The sequence below is a fragment of the Equus asinus genome, chromosome 25 (assembly GCF_041296235.1).
Source record: "Equus asinus isolate D_3611 breed Donkey chromosome 25, EquAss-T2T_v2, whole genome shotgun sequence".
NCBI classification, from domain to species: domain Eukaryota; kingdom Metazoa; phylum Chordata; class Mammalia; order Perissodactyla; family Equidae; genus Equus; species Equus asinus.
Genome location: NC_091814.1, coordinates 20760563 through 20778510, shown reverse-complemented (window position 1 = coordinate 20778510; position 17948 = coordinate 20760563). Strand labels below are relative to the sequence as shown.

Below are 17948 nucleotides of genomic sequence, written 5' to 3'. Positions count from 1 at the left end.
GCACTTGCAGATCAACTTTGTTTACACATGAGTTATAGGGTTGTGGGTCATGCCTTCAGTGTTAATGAATCAACAATGCAGTAATTCCAGAATAAGGGAGAGGAAATTTGCTGATCTCTATGTGGAGCCACTCCAGAGAACACTAAGGTAATATCTATAATGCTATGGTAAAGCTGTATAAAAATGGGAAAGGAGCTATATTTATGGATTGATGAGATGGTGACAGTTTTGTTTGTTTGTGTGTTTATTTTTAAAATGTAGTGGACAGCAAAACTGTGTGGAAGAAACCCAAGAAATTTACCATCATGTTACCAAGGCTGGGGAAATGTCAAACACTTATTGGTTGGTATTTTATTATAAAAGAATACTGCATATGATACATAAATTATCTGGAAATGTATGTATATTAAATAAAGTGGTTTTAAACAGAAATATGCATTAAAAAAAAGCTATATATTCATCAGTTGACACAAATGTGATCAAAGGCTCACAGGAACCTAACCTTGTATTTCTCCTGGGAGCAATGGCTCAATATTCACTAACTCAATGTTCTCAGTGACTAACACAACAGCCATGAATAGCAACAATGTACTGTATGTTCTGTCCTTGCCTTGACCTCACTTCAGTCCTGAGGATCAACACTCTTGTTCTCTTTTCTTGGCCATCTTCCTTTCTCCTCAGTGACACACTTGCACTACTACTTCTCAGGTATCACCTATATGGGTGGTTTCCAAATTTTAATGCACCTATGAATCCTCTGCTGATTTTGATAAATGCAAATTATGATGCAGTAAGTCTGAGATCCAAGATTCTGTATTTCCAACAATCTCCAAGGTGAGACCTCTGCTGAGTGTCCTTGAATCACAGTGAATAGCAAGGGCCTACATCCTGCATTACTCATTTTGTTTAGAATACTTGGAGCAATAGTTTCACTCCAATATGTCTCTATAATTCAATAATAAGAATAGTCAGAGGCAACATTGTGTTTCTCCTCAGGGGCTCAGAGAAGTCACTAAGGAACTAGGAAAGTATGAGTCTCTTGGCCAAGTGAGAAGACTTTTAACAAGAAAAGCATCAAATGTCTCAACTACTACATGTCCAGAAGGAAACGAACAGGAAAAGAGTAGAAATTTAACATAAATTCAACACAAGTTTTTATTAAGAACATATTACATGCAAAGACACTTTGCCAAGGATACAAATATTCAAAAGATGAGAACTTTGCTATTGAGAAGCTTAAAAATTATAAGGGGAAAGGGGATCTAAATAGCTGCATCAAAGGGCAGGAAGTGAGGGATAGATTTGGCAAAGTACAGTTCAAGTGCACTGGGAGTTCAGACAAGGCAAAGACAGCTTCAACGTGTGAATCAGGGAAGGCCATTTAGAAAAGGTGACAACTGAAATGGGCCCAATGACCCACTAATATTTAAATATGTGGAGTTTGCTAAGACATCATCCAGTTAGAGTTATAATTGGATTTTTAAATTCACAGAACCAGAGTCAGAACAAAAAATCTTACAAAACTACATTTAGCTTATATTAACAACTGACTATTAAGCAGAAATAAACAACAACGAAAAAGGTCATATAAGAAGAGTTGAAGGAACAGCATCATGGTATTGGGTCTAGATACATCCTGGGCTTCTGGCATCTCATTCCAAAGAGATAAGATTGCTTGGAGGTTCACAACGTGTCCTGAAAAGAACAGATATGGAAGTCACTTTACATGAGGCAGAGGTGAGAAGTGAGGAGTAAGAAGGAAGGGGACTGGGAGGAGGAGAACTGAGGAAAGAGAAAATAAAAAAGATGGCAAGAGAAATGAGGAGTGGGGAAAAGAGCAGGAAAATGGATATAAAGAACTCACCAGCGCTTCCTAAGCCAAAACGCAAGCACTGTCAGAAGCACCAGGGGCACTATCACTGCCAAGAAGATCCAGCCCGTGGAGCTGCGATGTTCTGTGGATTTGGGTGCACACAAAGGGGTCATTTCAAATCCACCCCATTTTACTGCATTTCCCTGGTCTTCCTTTGTTCATTTGAATGGCTGCTTCACCAATCTCCTTTTTTCCTATTTCTTCTCTCATCCCTCTTCAAGATGAATCCATCATCTAACACTCAGTGTCCTCCTACATCTGCAGGGTCCCTGCTTTTCAACTCTCCTATTACTTGAATTACTTATTTTTATTCCTTTTGGGTCTGAAGCCCCTAGAATCCCAAATTTTTCGTCTGACTGTCCTGCTTTGCTTGAGGACCACCTACTCCCATCCCCAGCTTGGGTCACAGTTCTTTCTTACCCCAATAAAGGATGATGTCCTGGTCTTCTAGACTGCTGTGTCTCACCCGGCAAGAGAGGCCATCTGCCTCAATGGCTTCCACATCCAAGGACTTCCTAAGATACCATGTCCCATCAGCATTGGGCAAGATGTCACTTTGCTGAGTGCCCTGTTGCTCTTTCTTACCCCGCATCCACATAACCCAAATAGGCTTTGGGTAGAAGCTAGAGACGTGACAAACCAGCATCAGATGGCCTGGAGCAGGACTAGGGCCAGTGGACAGCCAGGCTTCTGGCCTTGCTGCAGAGGACAGGAAAGATATTCAGATGAGGACTCTAACACAGACTTAGAGGTTCAGATCTTCACATCAGTTTAGATAGACATATCTTTCCTGCACCTAAGAATCTGTCACCCATTATTCCCTCTCCCTCGTGGCTAATTCTTAGGAAGATGGGAAGGAGATAATGAGAAGGTGTGATTTCAGAGTAGAGAAGTCTTGGAAAAAGAGTGGAAAACTGACCTTGTCGCTGGAGATCTGCTTTCCCTGCGTCAACAAGACCCAAGAGGAAACGTGGGCAGGTGTCAGTGAGGAGCCTGTGCCATGTTTCCAAGAAGACTTTATTCAAATTGAATCGTCCGGAGACTTGCTGAGCCCTACTTCCACCCTTTGGAGATGGTAACCATGAATTATTCTGGATGCTTATTAAATCTGATCCTTGATAAGCAATCCGTGCGAACCCTACTGAGGCTTCACCAATGTGAAGCTCACAGCCCATTGCTAGCTGTACCTGAAAGGGATCTGGGGAAGAGAGGTTGTGAATTAGATGAAAGAGGAAGTAAAAAGGATAAAATGAAATGAATGGAAGCAAAAGACAGTAGAAACAGAAGGGAGAAGTTTAGGAGATTTAAGGGAAAGGGGCAAAGTTTGTTTTAATCAGAAATTCAGTAAAAGAGGAATTGGTGGTAGTTGAAGATGGAGGAAGAGATGAATAACAAGAGGAATGGGCATAATGTTCAAAGAAGCCAACATGAATGGTCTGAGCAAAGAAGAAGGTAGGACTCAGTGTCAGAGAGGTGACATTATAATAATCTAGTGTGAATGGAATGCAACAGGTAACAATGAGTATATTGACAGAGACTGCTGGAGAGATAGAATGGGGGAGAAAAATCACACTTTAAGAAGTCAGTCAAAGAATGGGGAAGCTGCGGGTATCTGGTTGGATGCCAGGGAAAGGGGTGGTCACAGAAACCACTGGTGGAAGAGAATAAGGCACAAGCTTGCAGTCAATGAGAGAGGAGTTTGTAAGTAACAGAAGACTTGAAACTTTGAAGAATCAGGATCCAGATTATACTCCCTGCTGACAAGTGTGTAATTTCAGTTTTATGTTGAAAGGAAGTAAGGTTCAGAAGTTAGTGGAGGCTGTTTCTTAAAGGAATAAGAAACTCATTGAGAAATATACACACCTCCCAACCATATCCCCACTCCCCATGGAGGAAATTGTACTCACATTCAAGCTGCCATTGACTGGCATGGTTGTGAAATATCTGATTAAATTCAATGTTGAACATATGGAATAACTTTTCGATTTCAGTCAGCTCCTCACTGCTGAAGTTGCCCTTGGACCAAGGCCTCAGGAAAATAAAACTGCCAGTGTGGTTCTCCCACCCATGAGTCTGCAACTCACCCAACCAAGCTGAGCCCAGAGCTTGCACCCGGGAAGGGTTGTAAAAGGATGAGCTGTAGATAACTCGGAAGGAGGTTGGCTCCTGGAAGTCTGTGTCAAAAGAACAGATAAAATGAGGAGAAAAAAAGGCATTGGGAAGGAGAGAGAATGGAGAAAGAAAGATGCCAGAGAGGGGAAAGTCAGAATATGCAGGAAAGGAGAGCCATAGTTATCTCAGGAGACATTTACCTGCCCCACAGTCCCATGCTTTGTATTCAACTTTCAGAAGAGCACAGAGACCTGGTCAGGGACACTCAGAATGAAACAAGGCTGACATTTTCACTCTCCAGGTATATGCTGGGGAAAATCCACCACATATAGACACACAAACACACATAAAAACACACACACTTTCACACACACACACACACACACACACACTGCCTCTTGCATCCAACTGGACAGCAGCCAGAGTTCTTACCATCTTTACTGTCACCATCTGGGAGAACCACTAGCAATGCAAGTTGCAGGAACAGCATTTCATTTGCTGATGTTTTCTTTCTCTCAGAAAAGCTGGTCTTTGATTTCTTCTCTAAACAAACGTTCTCCACAATACCTCTATTCTGACTTCCTTCTCCTAAGAGCAGAAAAACCTTTCCATTAATCGTTGTCCGCCAAAAAGATCTATTCCTTCCTTAAAACCTAAACTACCTTTTTGGACTCTCATTTCTCCTTTAGTTTTGTGGACCGCCTACTCAGAACCTCACTTCCCCTCCAGTTCTCTGGACTGCCTACTCAGACTCATTGCTCCTGCAGTTCTGACTCTCCTCTCTGGCTTCCAGTTTCTCTCCTTCTCACTAACTTCCATCCTGTTCACCTCCCCCTGATTTGATTACTATGGACCAAGCCTTGTGTGGCATCGCACAGTCGTTTTAACTCTATGGGCTTTTTTCTTTCTCATTCATACAATAAAAGCATGAAACTAAATGGCTTCCAGCACCCTAGCTTATCTTCTCAAGCTCCTGCTCTTTACTATCACTCTGTCCCTCTCTTGCCCTTTTGAATATTCCCCAAATATTCTCTTCCCCTGCCTCGACCCCACCACACCTCATTCACATCTCTGACTTCTCATTCGTTGCTTTATTTGCTTTATCAGAATCCCTATGATTGCCCTGTGTAACAATATAAATTACCAGCAACCCTCCACTCCACTATTCTTAGGGAAAAACAAATAGTGATCAAGAGACCACAAGAACAGTGAAACACATAAAGAAAAAACCCCTCTGTTTGACTCTCATTGATATATATTCACTCATCAGTTGCTTAGCATCTGCTGGATCCAAGCATCTTGCTACACTCATGACTACTGTGGTTGACAATGCGATCACTTTATTCAAGGAGGCTTTAGTCTACTTGGGAAGAAAAACAGTTAAACCAAGAACTATAAATCTTGGTGGGCTGAGTTTTCTTATACTGTATAGACCTCTAGACAAAGACAAGCATGCTTGAAACAATATTTTCTAAAGTGGTGACCCTTAACTGATGTTTGCCCACTCAGAATCTTGACTTTAGTGCTTGGTTTGTGGTGTTGTATCAATATCCCTATTGTGCTGGATCCTCAACATCTAACAGAGTGCTCGGCAAGTGATAGGTGCTCAATGAATATTTTTGAATGATCAAATGAATTTTGTTCAGACATCCAATTATTTTTAAAAGTTATGAAGATGTTCAACATAAACATGCTTTTTTTAGATTTGTTATTTTTTTAAATTTTTCCTTCCTCTCCCGAAAGCCCTCCAGTACATAGTTGTATGTTTGAGTTATGGGTCCTTCTAGTAGTGGCATATGGGACGCTACCTCAGCATGTCTTGATGAGCAGTGCTAGGTCCATGACCAGGATCTGAACTGGCAAAACCCTGGGCTGCCAAAGCAGAGCACGTGAACTTAACCACTTGGCCATAGGGCCGGCCCCGTAAACATTTTTTAAGACATCAGAAAGTATTACTTGTAACCCTACTTGGTGAAATGAGAATCTTTTACAGTTTTATTTAGGATCAAAGCACATGCTAACAAGCATAAAGTTTATACAGAGGGTCCTGCTATAAATCTCCTATTACTTATAATAAGAAATCAGTGAGAATTTGTGGGAAGTGGAGTTAATAAATTATTCTGGAGTCATTTTCTAAGATTCCCTTCTTATTGGTCCTGTTTGGATGTTCCATGCTTGTCTTATAAGCTGGTCTCTGCTAGATGTGCTGACCCTCTTTCATGATGTTTATAACTATTTAAAGGCTCTTAAATATTTGTCTTTGCTTTGTATCCTCTGGATAAATGTGTTTTGGCTGTTTATTTTTTTATTTCTTGGTTAACAAATAAATAGAAATAAGCATCAGGCTAAGTTAAGAGAAAAATATTTTTTTTTGGAAAGTTAAGATTAGAACATAGAAAACTGGAAAGCTTCTCTCCCATACTCACAATTTTAGAAAGCTGGATAATCAAAACCACAGCTTTTTTTTAATCCATCAGAAAGCTGAAATACAAGGGCAACCAATTAATCCTGAATCTAAGAAAAGATACACTCTCCAAGGAAATACGGGATCCAAACCCTTGCTGACAGATAGATGCCAGATGCTATACAAGCCAGTAAGGATAATTCAGCTAAAATTGTTAACAAATTACGCTAAACTAGCAGGAGTGTATAGAAACCTTGAGAGTCACAGACACAGAAAATCCACTTATATCAATAGGCTTTTCCCATAGACCTCACCAGGGCATCCTGAAAGGTTGGAGTCAAGGATAAAGACCAGAGAAATCCTTTCTCATGGTGCAAGCCTGAGATATGAGAGCATCTAAAGCAGGAAAAAGACAGGAAGACCCTACCAGATCTTTCTCCCCTATCTCCCACACAGAAAAAAAAGCCTTAATGTGGTGGGGGAGGGGCAGAAAGACCTGTTGCCTTCAGGGCACAGGTGAAGATGCAAGGCAGCTGGGGGAAGGGGAAAATTGGGGAAAGGACAGTAAAACATCCTATCTAGGCTGCAAGAGTTTCCATACTGCTGAGAGAAAAGCAGGAACTCTTAAAGGCCCAATCCCAACCTAAAAAACAAAACACCTGCCTGAGAGTGAGACTGAAGAAGAACAAAAGTAATGCCCCTACACTCTCTCCCAAGTAGGTTAGCAAGCATCAAATCACAAGATATGTCATTGCGGCAAGAGAAGCAAGAGGATGGAGACAATTCTTCTTGAGGCACAGCACAAAGGACGCACCAAAACCTGAGAGGGAAGCAGACATTAAGAAAACTCTGTGACAAACAGCCCGACCCTGCAAACAAAGTAATTAAACAGGACTTGGAAGGCTGTTGAAACAACAACAAAACACAAACCCTGTTAACTCTTGACTAGATTGATTCAAACTCCCACACTCAAAACTTAGCAAAAGAAATAGCACACACATTTTCAGATCCCCTTCCAAAAAATACTATTTAACTCAATGTCTATTATTCTAGACAAAATGTCTGCATTTTGACCAAAAATTATTAAACCCACACAAAAAGCAAGGGGAGAGGAGCTCCCCTGGCACCTAAGAGGATCCTCACTTTCCCTGTGAGTCACTGTGCCAGAGAGAGAGCAGCATTTGCAAATTAAAACAAAGAGACAACAACAACAACAAAATAATAACAACAAAACAGCGTGATAGCCTGAACCAGAGAGAGAGAGAGACATCAAAAGAACAGAAAAAGTTTTGTTACCGAACCTGAAGCGAGTTTGCTCACCCATTGCGCAGCAAGCCGATCTCTGACACCAGGGGTGGTGGAAGAAAGTAGGAACTTTATTTTTGCACAGCGCTGAGCAAGGAGAGAGGGCAGCTAACGCTGAAATCCCAAACTCCCCGAAAAAGTTAAAAGGAAGGGTTTTTATTTGGGGTTTTAGGTAGGGGAGGGGGAGCATATGGCCTTGCTGGTCGGAACTTTTCTACCAGCCTGTCTTTGGCCTTGAGACACTTGCAGAGAGGAGGGAGCTCATGACCTTGCTGGTCAGAAGCTTTCCCACCAGCCCATATCTCTTTGTGGGAGGAGATAGTCCAGGTGCTTGTCCTTGACGGTGTCTGTCTCCATGGAGCATAGTGGATTCTGGAGCCAGGAAGCCAGAGAGTAAGCAGGGAATGAGTGTTTTGGTTTTAACCCCATATATGCTGGGTTTAGTGTGGGGAAACTGATATCAGGGTCGATATCAACTCCCCCCTATTTTATGTCTGTCCCTCAATCTTGAGGGATTTGGGGTGGTGACCAATCTATCTACTTCCTCCTGAAATGGGGCGTAGGTTGTTTCATCTCATTGAACCAGTCTTTTAATAAGGCAGTGATGCTGGTGGGCTCCTGAAGGTGGGCCTGTATCATGTAAGTAAGTAACCAGGTATTTAATAAGAAGTTTTTCTAGAGAAACAAAAAGAGAAAAACAAGGTCAATGATTGGAGCAAATTATAAACCAGTTTCTGAGCCCGGGGGCAGCCAATCAAGATTTCTAGAAGTCAGGGTCGAAGAATCTTTTGCAGTTTGAAATGTCTCTCATGGTGTCATTGGGCACTCAGGTAGCTTTTTGAGTGGCTTACACAGCAGTAGACATGAATCTCTCTTAAGTTTATATTGGGTCTTCCAGCTTCAGTTTGTAAGGCTTTAGGAAAAAGGGCAGATTTAGTTTTCAATGACTTTAAATGAAAATAATTGGAAAAAAAAAACCCTGAAAATGTTAGTTTGGATGTTTTTAGCCAGATATTTCAGGAGACAAAGAATTCAAGATCCAGTCCAGTTAACAGAAGTAAAACAAACATTTCAAAGAGAATTGAAAAAACTAAAATTCAATATTTATAAACATGTATTATAGTTTCTATTGAAACATAATCTTCCTCTCTAAAATCACCCTCAATTTCACTAGACATAGCCAAATTAAGACTAACTGGTTTGCAAAATAAGTCTAGTTTTAATAAATTTGGCATAATCATTTACATAAGTACAGCAAGAATAGTAATTGATCTTATAGGCTCTTAAATCTGCTTTGCTGGAACGTTATAAGGAATCTCAGGTTGATCTTTAAAGGCCTCTCAAGGAAAGCCAAGCAAAGGACCTGTTATCAGATTCTGCCTGCAGTACCTGCAGATTTGGGTGAATCTCTCTCTTCATGAGGTTCCCCAAAACGTTGAGGTTCCTGGTACCTGCGAGAGGGAGTGACATTCTTTGCTCAACCTTACCAGGTTACAGAACCCATAAGCACAGTACCAGGCCAATATTTCCAAGTGGCTTTATTCCAGAATGTCAACCTTCATTCTTCAAAAGCTGTCATGTTATATCCAAGTCTGTATGTTTTTTTTTAAAAATATGATATTCCAGTCAAAATCTTGGTAATATAACCAGTGTTTCCAATTGTGTCCTGTTAAAAGAAGAATAGATTCTTATTGTACTTATGCAAACAACTATATTGCCATAAGAATAAGAATACTTACTTATCAGAAGTTTTTGCGTTTTGGGGGGCTCAGATAGGGAGGAAAAGACAAATGTTTCAATTTTGTTTATAAATTGCTGCAAGTCATAGTTCTTTAAGAGAATAGAGAAAAAGGTTTTCTTAACTCTGAAAAAAAGCAAAACATTAAAAACCGTAATATCTCAATTAAAAAGTCATAAAAATTATAATCATCCCTATCAGTTTATTCTGTCCTGTGTAATTGGTTCTTGATTTTAATCTTCTGTCAGCAGTTTGTGAGGTCATCAGTTTCTCTGTTGGAGTTCTGCAATTTTTACCCAGTTTAGTTTTATAATCTGAACATTTATTAGAAACCTGTATTCTAGAGTGTCAGAGTCCTTTCCATGAATTTCTCTGAAGATGAAACATAGTTGCAAAAACATCAAAGTAAAATAGCCACTGTTCATAAATAACAAAACATTCAAAAATGGGAATTGACAAAGGCATTTGACTGTGTCTGTGATATACAACATTTTGAGATAACAACCAGGATTATAGCTGACAATCAGAACAGATCAGATAATTTTTAAAATACTTATATCAATAACACTCATTTACATAATACCATTTAAGAAAGTTTATCATTACTTATTTGACAATGCTTCTTATGTAATTTAACATAAAAAAAAAAATAAGCCTTATTAGCTTAGCATTCTTTTCTTACAGGAAGAGAGCAAATTTCTCCGAGAAGTCCCAGGGGCCCTCTGAAAATACCCGGAGAAACTCTCCCTCCTCTTCCAGGTCAAAAGAAAGCTTGTATTTAAGACTTGAATATTTGTGTGGGGGGGAAGCTTGTCAAAAATATTAAAAGCTTTAAAACATTTGTTCAGATAGGAAACAAAGATCACTTGTAAAACCATGTTCCACTATCTATTCGAAGTGACAACAGAAAGAGTCAAGGGGAAACAGAGTTAAAATAGTCAAAAAAAAAAAACCCTTTTTATAACCTTTTTATCAAGAGCAGATTAAAAATGTAGGAAAATTATCCTTTTTAGAAAGAGGAAACCAAGTTTTAATTTTGTACCAGTTTACTTTCGACATATAAGTTTATTTACTTAATTGGATTTACTTTAATCCTGGACAACTTGACCATACATACATTTCTTTAGGGCTTTACTTTTACAAACCTTTGGTTACTTTTTTACATTCAGAATTTGTCCCAGCACTTTAGGACAAGTTTATCTTTCTCAACTCAAGAAACAAAAATATTTCCATTCTTTATATCTTTTTACTGAAAACATATATTTTACTTTCTTTGTATACAGACCCTTTAGAAATATATGTTTCCTCATATAAAATTTCTCAGCATACATAAAACATGTTTATTAATAAACCTAAGACTTTTTAGTCTCTTTGATATAAGAAACCAAAGGCAGACAAATAAATGTTTAGTAGTTAACCTTTAATATTTTATCTTATGTGGAAATGACCTAGATACCCAATAAACTGTTATTATTTAACTTAACTTAGTAAAGTTATAAAATTTAAGTTTCCAAAAAGATTTTGGAAGCTGTTTTTTTTTTTTTTTTTTTAAAGATTTTATTTTTTCCTTTTTCTCCCCAAAGCCACGCGGTACATAGTTGTGTATTCTTCGTTGTGGGTTCTTCTAGTTGTGGCATGTGGGACGCTGCCTCAGCGTGGTCTGATGAGCAGTGCCATGTCCGCGCCCAGGATTCGAACTAACGAAGCACTGGGCCGCCTGCAGCGGAGAGCGCGAACTTAACCACTCGGCCACGGGGCCAGCCCCAGGAAGCTGTTTTTTAAGTATTCAGACTATAAAACATAATTATTGTACTTAAAACTTTTACCCAGTTTTAACAATTACTCTTAAAAACTTCATGTGACATTACAGCAGTTAACTATTGTCCTCAGTTTTAAGTACATATATCATAATATAATTATTATACATATAATTATACATATAACTATTGTTAAAAAGTTTTTCCAAAAACTTTTATTTTTTTTACATTTATTTAGTTTACCTGTTCTTAACAATTATATTGAGATCATCTACAAAAACTCCATGAGACATTAAACAAAATTAGCTATTATACTGAGTTATGAGTTTTGCTGATAAATTTTGTTGAGATGACGTGAGCTCATTTGACCAGTAAACCCAGGCTGTATGTCTGAATTATAGCCAATGCTGATAATTCTGAGGACATGTTCATTTTAAATGAAGCCAGCAAACTTAAACAGGCTTTGATTCATCAAAGATCATTTTATATCATGTTAAATAACTTCGTCTCTTAGGAGTTTTTGCATATTCATTAAAGACTGCATTCCATTATGAGAGATTTTGAATCCTCTTCTGAAACAGGTTTTCATAATGGTCGTTACAATTCCAAATTATCTCGAAAGTTTGCTTATTTTTACTCATTCAATTTTAGATCAGGAATTTTGGGGGAGTTGAAGCAAAGCTCAGCTTGCTGGGAAGCTCAGCAAGAGAGGAGACAAAAGCAGCAGATTTGGATTCGGCTGCTGGCATGTTTAATTATTTAATTATTTTCTCTTAAAGAGGCAGTAAAGTATTTCTAATTTTATTTAGAAGCCTCAAAAGATTAAAACAGGCTCCCCATTGTTGCAGCTGGCTTTTCCAATTGCATACATCAGTTTCTGTGAACTGAAATTGGCCTGTTTAAGTATAACAATTTTTACAAAACTTTATCTTAGTTTTACTAACCCTTATATTTTTAATTATAACTTACATTACAATTCTATTACCAAGTTTTAGTATTACAATATTATTCAGGGGAAGCATTCCCAGTTAGACATAACATTTATTCCCAAAGAAAACATCCAGGCAAAGTTGACATAACCTCTTCATATAATATTAGCTTAAACATTTTAATTTTTATAGTCTTATTAATCTTAGTAGCCTAATTGTTGCCCCAAACAATTGTTGGTCAGGTTTCTCTGATTTTTGCCTCCTGACCTCTTATGTTTTTCAAACTGGGGTAAATAGAACAGATTTGTCTGATGTCCTTTAATGTTGGGGAGCCAATGAGGGGGCTCCCTTTAGCCCATCCAACCTTAGGCAGTGTTTCATTAAAACCTTTGTTTTAACTTCATTCATATCTGTTCCATTTATCCCACTGGGATGAGTCCTGTGACTCTTCCCTGTCTGATTTTTCTTTGTTAACTTAACATTTCCATTCGCATCTGTAAGACTACGAGAAGCTGAGACCCCAAGTTTGATCAAGTTCTTAAGAATAGTCGTTATAGTTTCCTCTTAATTTGGTCTTTTCATAGGTACCAATAAAACAGTTGTTGATCGTAAGAGCTCCCTAAAAAGTTTCCCAACTTGAGGATCCATCTTTTGGCCATTTTTTTTCTCTCCAGAGTCTAAAGAATATTGCAGCCACGTGGTGTTACAAAAGAAAATCATCCCTCTTTAGACATTGGCTTATAGCTATAGGTCGACCATCAGCCAAAGTTTTTCCCAAGGGGCTCTTAGGTGTAATAAATGCAGCATCTTCCATGTTAACACTTTTAAAAGGACAGACAAACAGACAACAACAAATACCAAACAAGTGCGCATTCCCAAAAACCCTCAGCCACAAACGGAAGCCAAAACAAAGACCAAAACCAAAAACCAAAGTGCTTCCAGTCCCAGCTTAGTCCGTGTCCTACACTCAGGGGCGCCCAACAAATGAAGATCCGCCATGCAGATCTTTCCAAATGAGCAAGGACAAGGGACCTCGGTTGTGCACACCCAGGGGACTTACCAAAATTTGGCCGGGGCGTCGTGGCGACTTCAAAACAAAAGGCGCCCAGAGAGCTGCCAAGGTACCCATTATTTCCGGCCGGTCCTGTTGGAAAAGGTTAACACAAAGACAAAGACAAAAACCACCAGCTACTTACAAGAGATGTCTTCCTAAGTCCTAAACCTAGTTTCTTTCACCACCAAAGCAAAAGCGCCCTGGGCCAACGACGTCTGGCTAGTAGCCAGCTGCTTAGGGCTGTCCCTGAGACAAGGGGCTCAGGCAGCTGCAGGACAGCTTCCAACAGAGGCCTTTAGCCAGAGGCCGGTGTGCCACAGGTGAGACGTCCACCTGGGACACTGTCCCATCTGGGTCGCCAAATTGTTACCGAACCTGAAGTGAGTTCACTCACCCGTTGCACAGCAAGCCGATCTCTGACACCAGGGGTGGTAGAAGAAAGTAGGAACTTTATTTTTGCACAGCGCTGAGCAAGGAGAGAGGGCAGCTAACGCTGAAATCCCAAACTCCCCGAAAAAGTTAAAAGGAAGGGTTTTTATTTGGGGTTTTAGGTAGGGGAGGGGGAGCATATGGCCTTGCTGGTCGGAACTTTTCCACCAGCGTGTCTTTGGCCTTGAGACACTTGCAGAGAGGAGGGAGCTCATGACCTTGCTGGTCAGAAGCTTTCCCACCAGTCTGTATCTCTTTGTCCAGGTGCTTGTCCTTGACGGTGTCTGTCTCCATGGAGCATAGTGGATTCTGGAGCCAGGAAGCCAGAGAGTAAGCAGGGAATGAGTGTTTTGGTTTTAACCCCAGATATGCTGGGTTTAGTGTGGGGAAACTATATCAGGGTCGATATCAGTTTTATGTTTTAGTACCTTTGATACAGAGCATCTTAATCTCAATGTCCTGCGCCCAAGGTGCAATAAGCCAATCACTGAGACATGCGTACTTAGAGATAAAGTTACTCCAATTGGCTGAAACAAGAAGGCTAGAGGATAAATTTTACCAAATTTGCCTTAAAAAGAGAAGAAAGGGGTTTTAAAGACCTAAGTGTCTTGACAGAAGGAGTTTTAGAGAAATGAAGGGGTAATCCATGTTTCTTTCACTCCAGATAGGCCCTTAGGCAGTCTGGCTTCTGGGCATCAAAGGCAGCCAGGGGTTGCTTATCTGGTCATCATAACTTCCTTGAAGGCATTATTTTTCTTCTGTTATACAAGCTCTTAAATCCTTAAGACCCCTGACACACCTCTCACATTAAACAAGGAAACAGCAAATTGACAAGATTAACTTCTTTTCATCTTTGTTTGTGTTGGGAACAAGGTCAAAAGGTAATCTTACCGAATATTTATAGTAACCCTCAGGTACTCAGCTTCACTTTTAAAAGTATTTTTTTCAGCTTTTTAAGTATAAGGCTCCACATTTTCATTTTGCATTGGACCCTGAAAATTATGTAGCCACCAGTGCTTAAACTGTTGTGTGTGAAGTGGAGAAAGTGATAAGACAGTTTGGGTTTGGATAGGAAAGAGAAGGAGAAGTAAACTAAATGAGGAATGGAGTTCTGGGACTAAAGGGCTGGGAGATGGTCAGAGACACAAAGGCACACAAAAAGATGCAGGATGAAGAGGAGGAATCAAAGAGGAGGAAGAAAAGAAGAGGAGGAGAGGAAGAGGGGGGAGGCAGGAGGGTAGGTAGGGAAGCAGAAGGAGGAGAAGTGGGAAACCAGAAAGAAGAGAAGAAAGGAAAAGAGAAGGCTGAGAGGGAGGAGGGAGAGGACTGCAAAGAGGAGCGGAGCAGAGCCACACATTTCTTCAGCTCAGTTCCTGTGGGCAGAGTTAATCCTGATCAGGGATGCAGGATGCAGCTGGTACTTGAGTCACAAACACAATGTGGGTCTGAAGCTTTCTCGGCAAGCTCCGCTCCTGAGTACACACTCTGTTATGGTAGATGAAGGAGAAGATCTGAAAGAGGAGAGGGGAAAGGAGCTTCTTGGCAATCTCCTTGGAAAGCTGAGGAATACTAAGAACTGGGATAGCTGAGAAAGAGTAGAAAGGGAGGCAAAAATCAAGAGATAAAATGGGGGAAGGGCAGGTGAAAAGGACTAGGATAAAACAAAAAAAAGACTTGAGCGATAAGGAGATAGCTATGTAAGTCACTGATAATCACATGTTTCCCAGACATAGGGAACCCCAGAGGCAAAAACTGGGATGAGTGTTACATACTTTGATTAGAACTTGAGCAGTCAGGGTATCCCAGCTATCCTAGGGAAGTCCAGCATTCTTCTCTGTGTCACCAGACTTTGCTGGAAACCCTCTTTTTGATGCATAGGTGCTCAAGCAACAAGCTTGCTCATGGTCTTTCTAACAGCTCTAATTTGGTGCTTCCCAAAACACCATCACAGCTTTCGATTTCCTCCTTATTGTAAAGCTCTCCTCGGTATCCAGATGTGAGCTCCCCTCCCCACGCAGTCCCACACACTTATCTGACACCACCCTCACCACCAACAGAAACCTCAACTTCCTGGCTAGAGAAATCCACTGTTCTTATAACCATGTGCCTTTTACTGAGCTTCTCATTTTCCCTCCTTCTCTGCTTCAAGTTTTTCTCTCTTTTCTGGCTTCCAGCAGCTCTTCCTACATGTGGTCTGTGTCCTTCTTGCCTCTCACAGCAAATCTTCTGCAATAAAAGGAGCTTTGGACTGAGTCAAGATGAATCCTGCATGGGACACCTGCTTGATGCAGTGAATTAGAGAAATCATATCAGCATTCTGGGCTCAGTCTCTTTATCTATAAAATGACTGGGTGGAAAGAACTGAGGATTTTCTACTAACACTTTTGGCTCTAACATTCTATGCGTCTTACGTCTATGGGCTCCTGTTCATTCCCACTCATGTGTTCTTCTCTTTCCCCACTCTGCTTCTCCCTCCTTCTTTCTCACCCTTCCATGTTTTCACAGTCATTCTCCACTTTGCCTTCATCTCAGTCACCATGGCCTCCTCTCCATTATCTCATACTCACTATCCACTCAATCTCATCTCAGTCCCTCCTCCCTGACTGAAGTTCAAATCTCAAGCATTCTTTTATTACATGACCCTTGGATTCCCATGTGTAAACATATGACACAGTTATGAATTCTATTTCTGGCAAGATGGCACACTATACAACTTGAAAAGACATATAATACAAACACCCAGAAATTCAAGGTAAAAAAATCTCATTTAATTCTTTTTAAATGCAGAGCTGTAGTCACAATAAAATAAAGGAAACCCCCTAGGGAACATAACACAGAAGAAATGGGAACCCAGAGGGGCAAGCAGGAACTAACATTGACCATAGGAGGCATTTCACAGATTCCATAAGTGTTTGTCTATTGTGGTCACTTGGATCAGGAGATAAGGCCTTGAGACCAGACAAGCAAAGAGCAAGTTGCAACTGAGGCTTCTGCTACTCTCTCATCTAGTCCAAGCATAAATCCACCCAACTGTACAGGGGAGGAAGTTTGTCTGTCCGTGTATTCACTGAATGTTGGTTCGCTTGATTATTTGTTTCTCATTCTAAGAATTACTAATCACAAGTCCGAAATAGGAGTTCAAAAATATTCTACTTATGTGATCCTGGAATACACAATCCAATTCATTAAGATCAAAGGTGATTCTAAGTTTGCAATATCTGTGTGACACTTGGTGAAATTTAAATAATCTGAAGACAACCGCCCTCAACACAAGCTGCAAAGGATCTCCACACCTAAAGGCTTTCCTAATATGAGGCCACAATCCAAAGTTAGAGAACACAGAGAAATAATTCATTATGAAGGAAAGTTGGCAGAAAAAACAGTTGGTTAGGCCCTCAAGAAATCACACATAGAGGAAATTATATTTCAAAAGCTTAAAGATATAAATGGAAATAATACCAGAAAAGAGACATGATTAAAAAATAACAAGCAGATTTTTTTAATTGCAAATTAAGCTTCTAGAAATAAAACTCTAATCACAGTAATTAAAAAGTATTGAATGGATTAGGCAAAAAATAGAGAAAACAATTTAAAAATATTTTTTAATTTAGACATCTGAAGAATTTCTTATAGTGAAATATAGCGCTAAAGAGCTGTTGGTGACAAAAAGAAGAGATATTAAGACTAAAATGAAATACAATATAAGCACAATATGAATTTCACTAGGAGATAAAACACATAATGAGAAGAGGAAACATTTGAAAAGATAGTGACTGAGAATTTTCCAGAATTAAAGAAAACTGTAAATACCTAGATCCAGTAAAAACAAAAGCTCCAAAGCAAATTAACGAGTTTGAAAAATAATGCTCATTTTTCATAGAGAAGAAAGCAACTCAAATGTTTAAGTAAATTAGAATATAGATCAATTTAAAGCAAATTTCTCTTTCCTTAGGTTTCAGTTATTTCTTAAGTAATAATGCCATCAATGTCTAATGAAGAGGAACAACATTTGTCACCTCAAATTGTCTCTTTTTAACATGGGGATTACTTTTAGTAAACAAAAGACTCAGAAAGTTTTTCTTGTTATCTCCCCACTAACTGCCTAAAAGAATGTAGATAAGTGGTCTGTAAAAGAGAGAGATATCAGCAGAGATATCTACAAAAAATATGGGCTAATTGGTTGGGAGAGACAGCAGGCCCTAGAACTCAGAGTCCTTTCCATGTCCCATTGTCTCTGCATGGCAAGGCAAACATTTGTTTAGTCATCTGAGAAGAAATCACTCCAACTTAAACAGCAGATATTTATTTGGACAATTAGAATTAGAATTAGAGTTAGAATTAGAAGTG

The 17948-nt window shown here is 39.6% G+C and overlaps 1 protein-coding gene across 18 annotated transcripts; it reads right to left on the bottom strand.

The window, feature by feature from the left end:
• Nucleotides 1–1130: 1130 nt before the first annotated feature.
• LOC106835713 (T-cell surface glycoprotein CD1a-like) lies at nucleotides 1131–13831 on the bottom strand. 18 transcript variants are annotated; one of them, XM_070497230.1, is made up of 12 exons: nucleotides 13567–13682; nucleotides 13179–13262; nucleotides 9084–9360; nucleotides 7710–8607; nucleotides 7053–7209; nucleotides 6412–6466; nucleotides 4418–4573; nucleotides 3781–4047; nucleotides 2793–3071; nucleotides 2294–2572; nucleotides 1865–1955; nucleotides 1131–1695 (listed from the first exon to the last, which is right to left on the bottom strand). In XM_070497230.1, the coding sequence occupies exons 7-12, from the start codon at nucleotides 4473–4475 to the stop codon at nucleotides 1653–1655; spliced, it is 1017 nt and encodes a 338-aa protein (XP_070353331.1). In that variant the 5' UTR covers nucleotides 4476–4573; nucleotides 6412–6466; nucleotides 7053–7209; nucleotides 7710–8607; nucleotides 9084–9360; nucleotides 13179–13262; nucleotides 13567–13682; the 3' UTR covers nucleotides 1131–1652. The 18 variants fall into 18 exon arrangements, with proteins under 18 accessions (XP_070353331.1, XP_070353332.1, XP_070353336.1 ...); XM_070497231.1 differs by lacking the exon at nucleotides 7053–7209 and having other exon boundaries at nucleotides 7710–8369; nucleotides 9182–9360; nucleotides 13567–13683; XM_070497235.1 differs by lacking the exon at nucleotides 13179–13262 and having other exon boundaries at nucleotides 7710–8369; nucleotides 9182–9360.
• Nucleotides 13832–17948: the final 4117 nt, after the last annotated feature.

Bases quoted from the DNA above. Each gene is read 5' to 3' on its own strand.
- LOC106835713 (XM_070497223.1), bottom strand. From the start codon at position 13,816: ATGAGCTCCCTCCTCTCTGCAAGTGTCTCAAGGCCAAAGACACGCTGG. The intron at 13,263-13,566 runs GTGAGTGAACTC...CTTTTCCAACAG, and splicing joins ATCGGCTTGCTGTGCAACGG to GACCGGCCGGAAATAATGGG. The intron at 1,956-2,293 runs GTAAGAAAGAAC...CCAAATCCACAG, and splicing joins GGACATCATCCTTTATTGGG to AACATCGCAGCTCCACGGGC.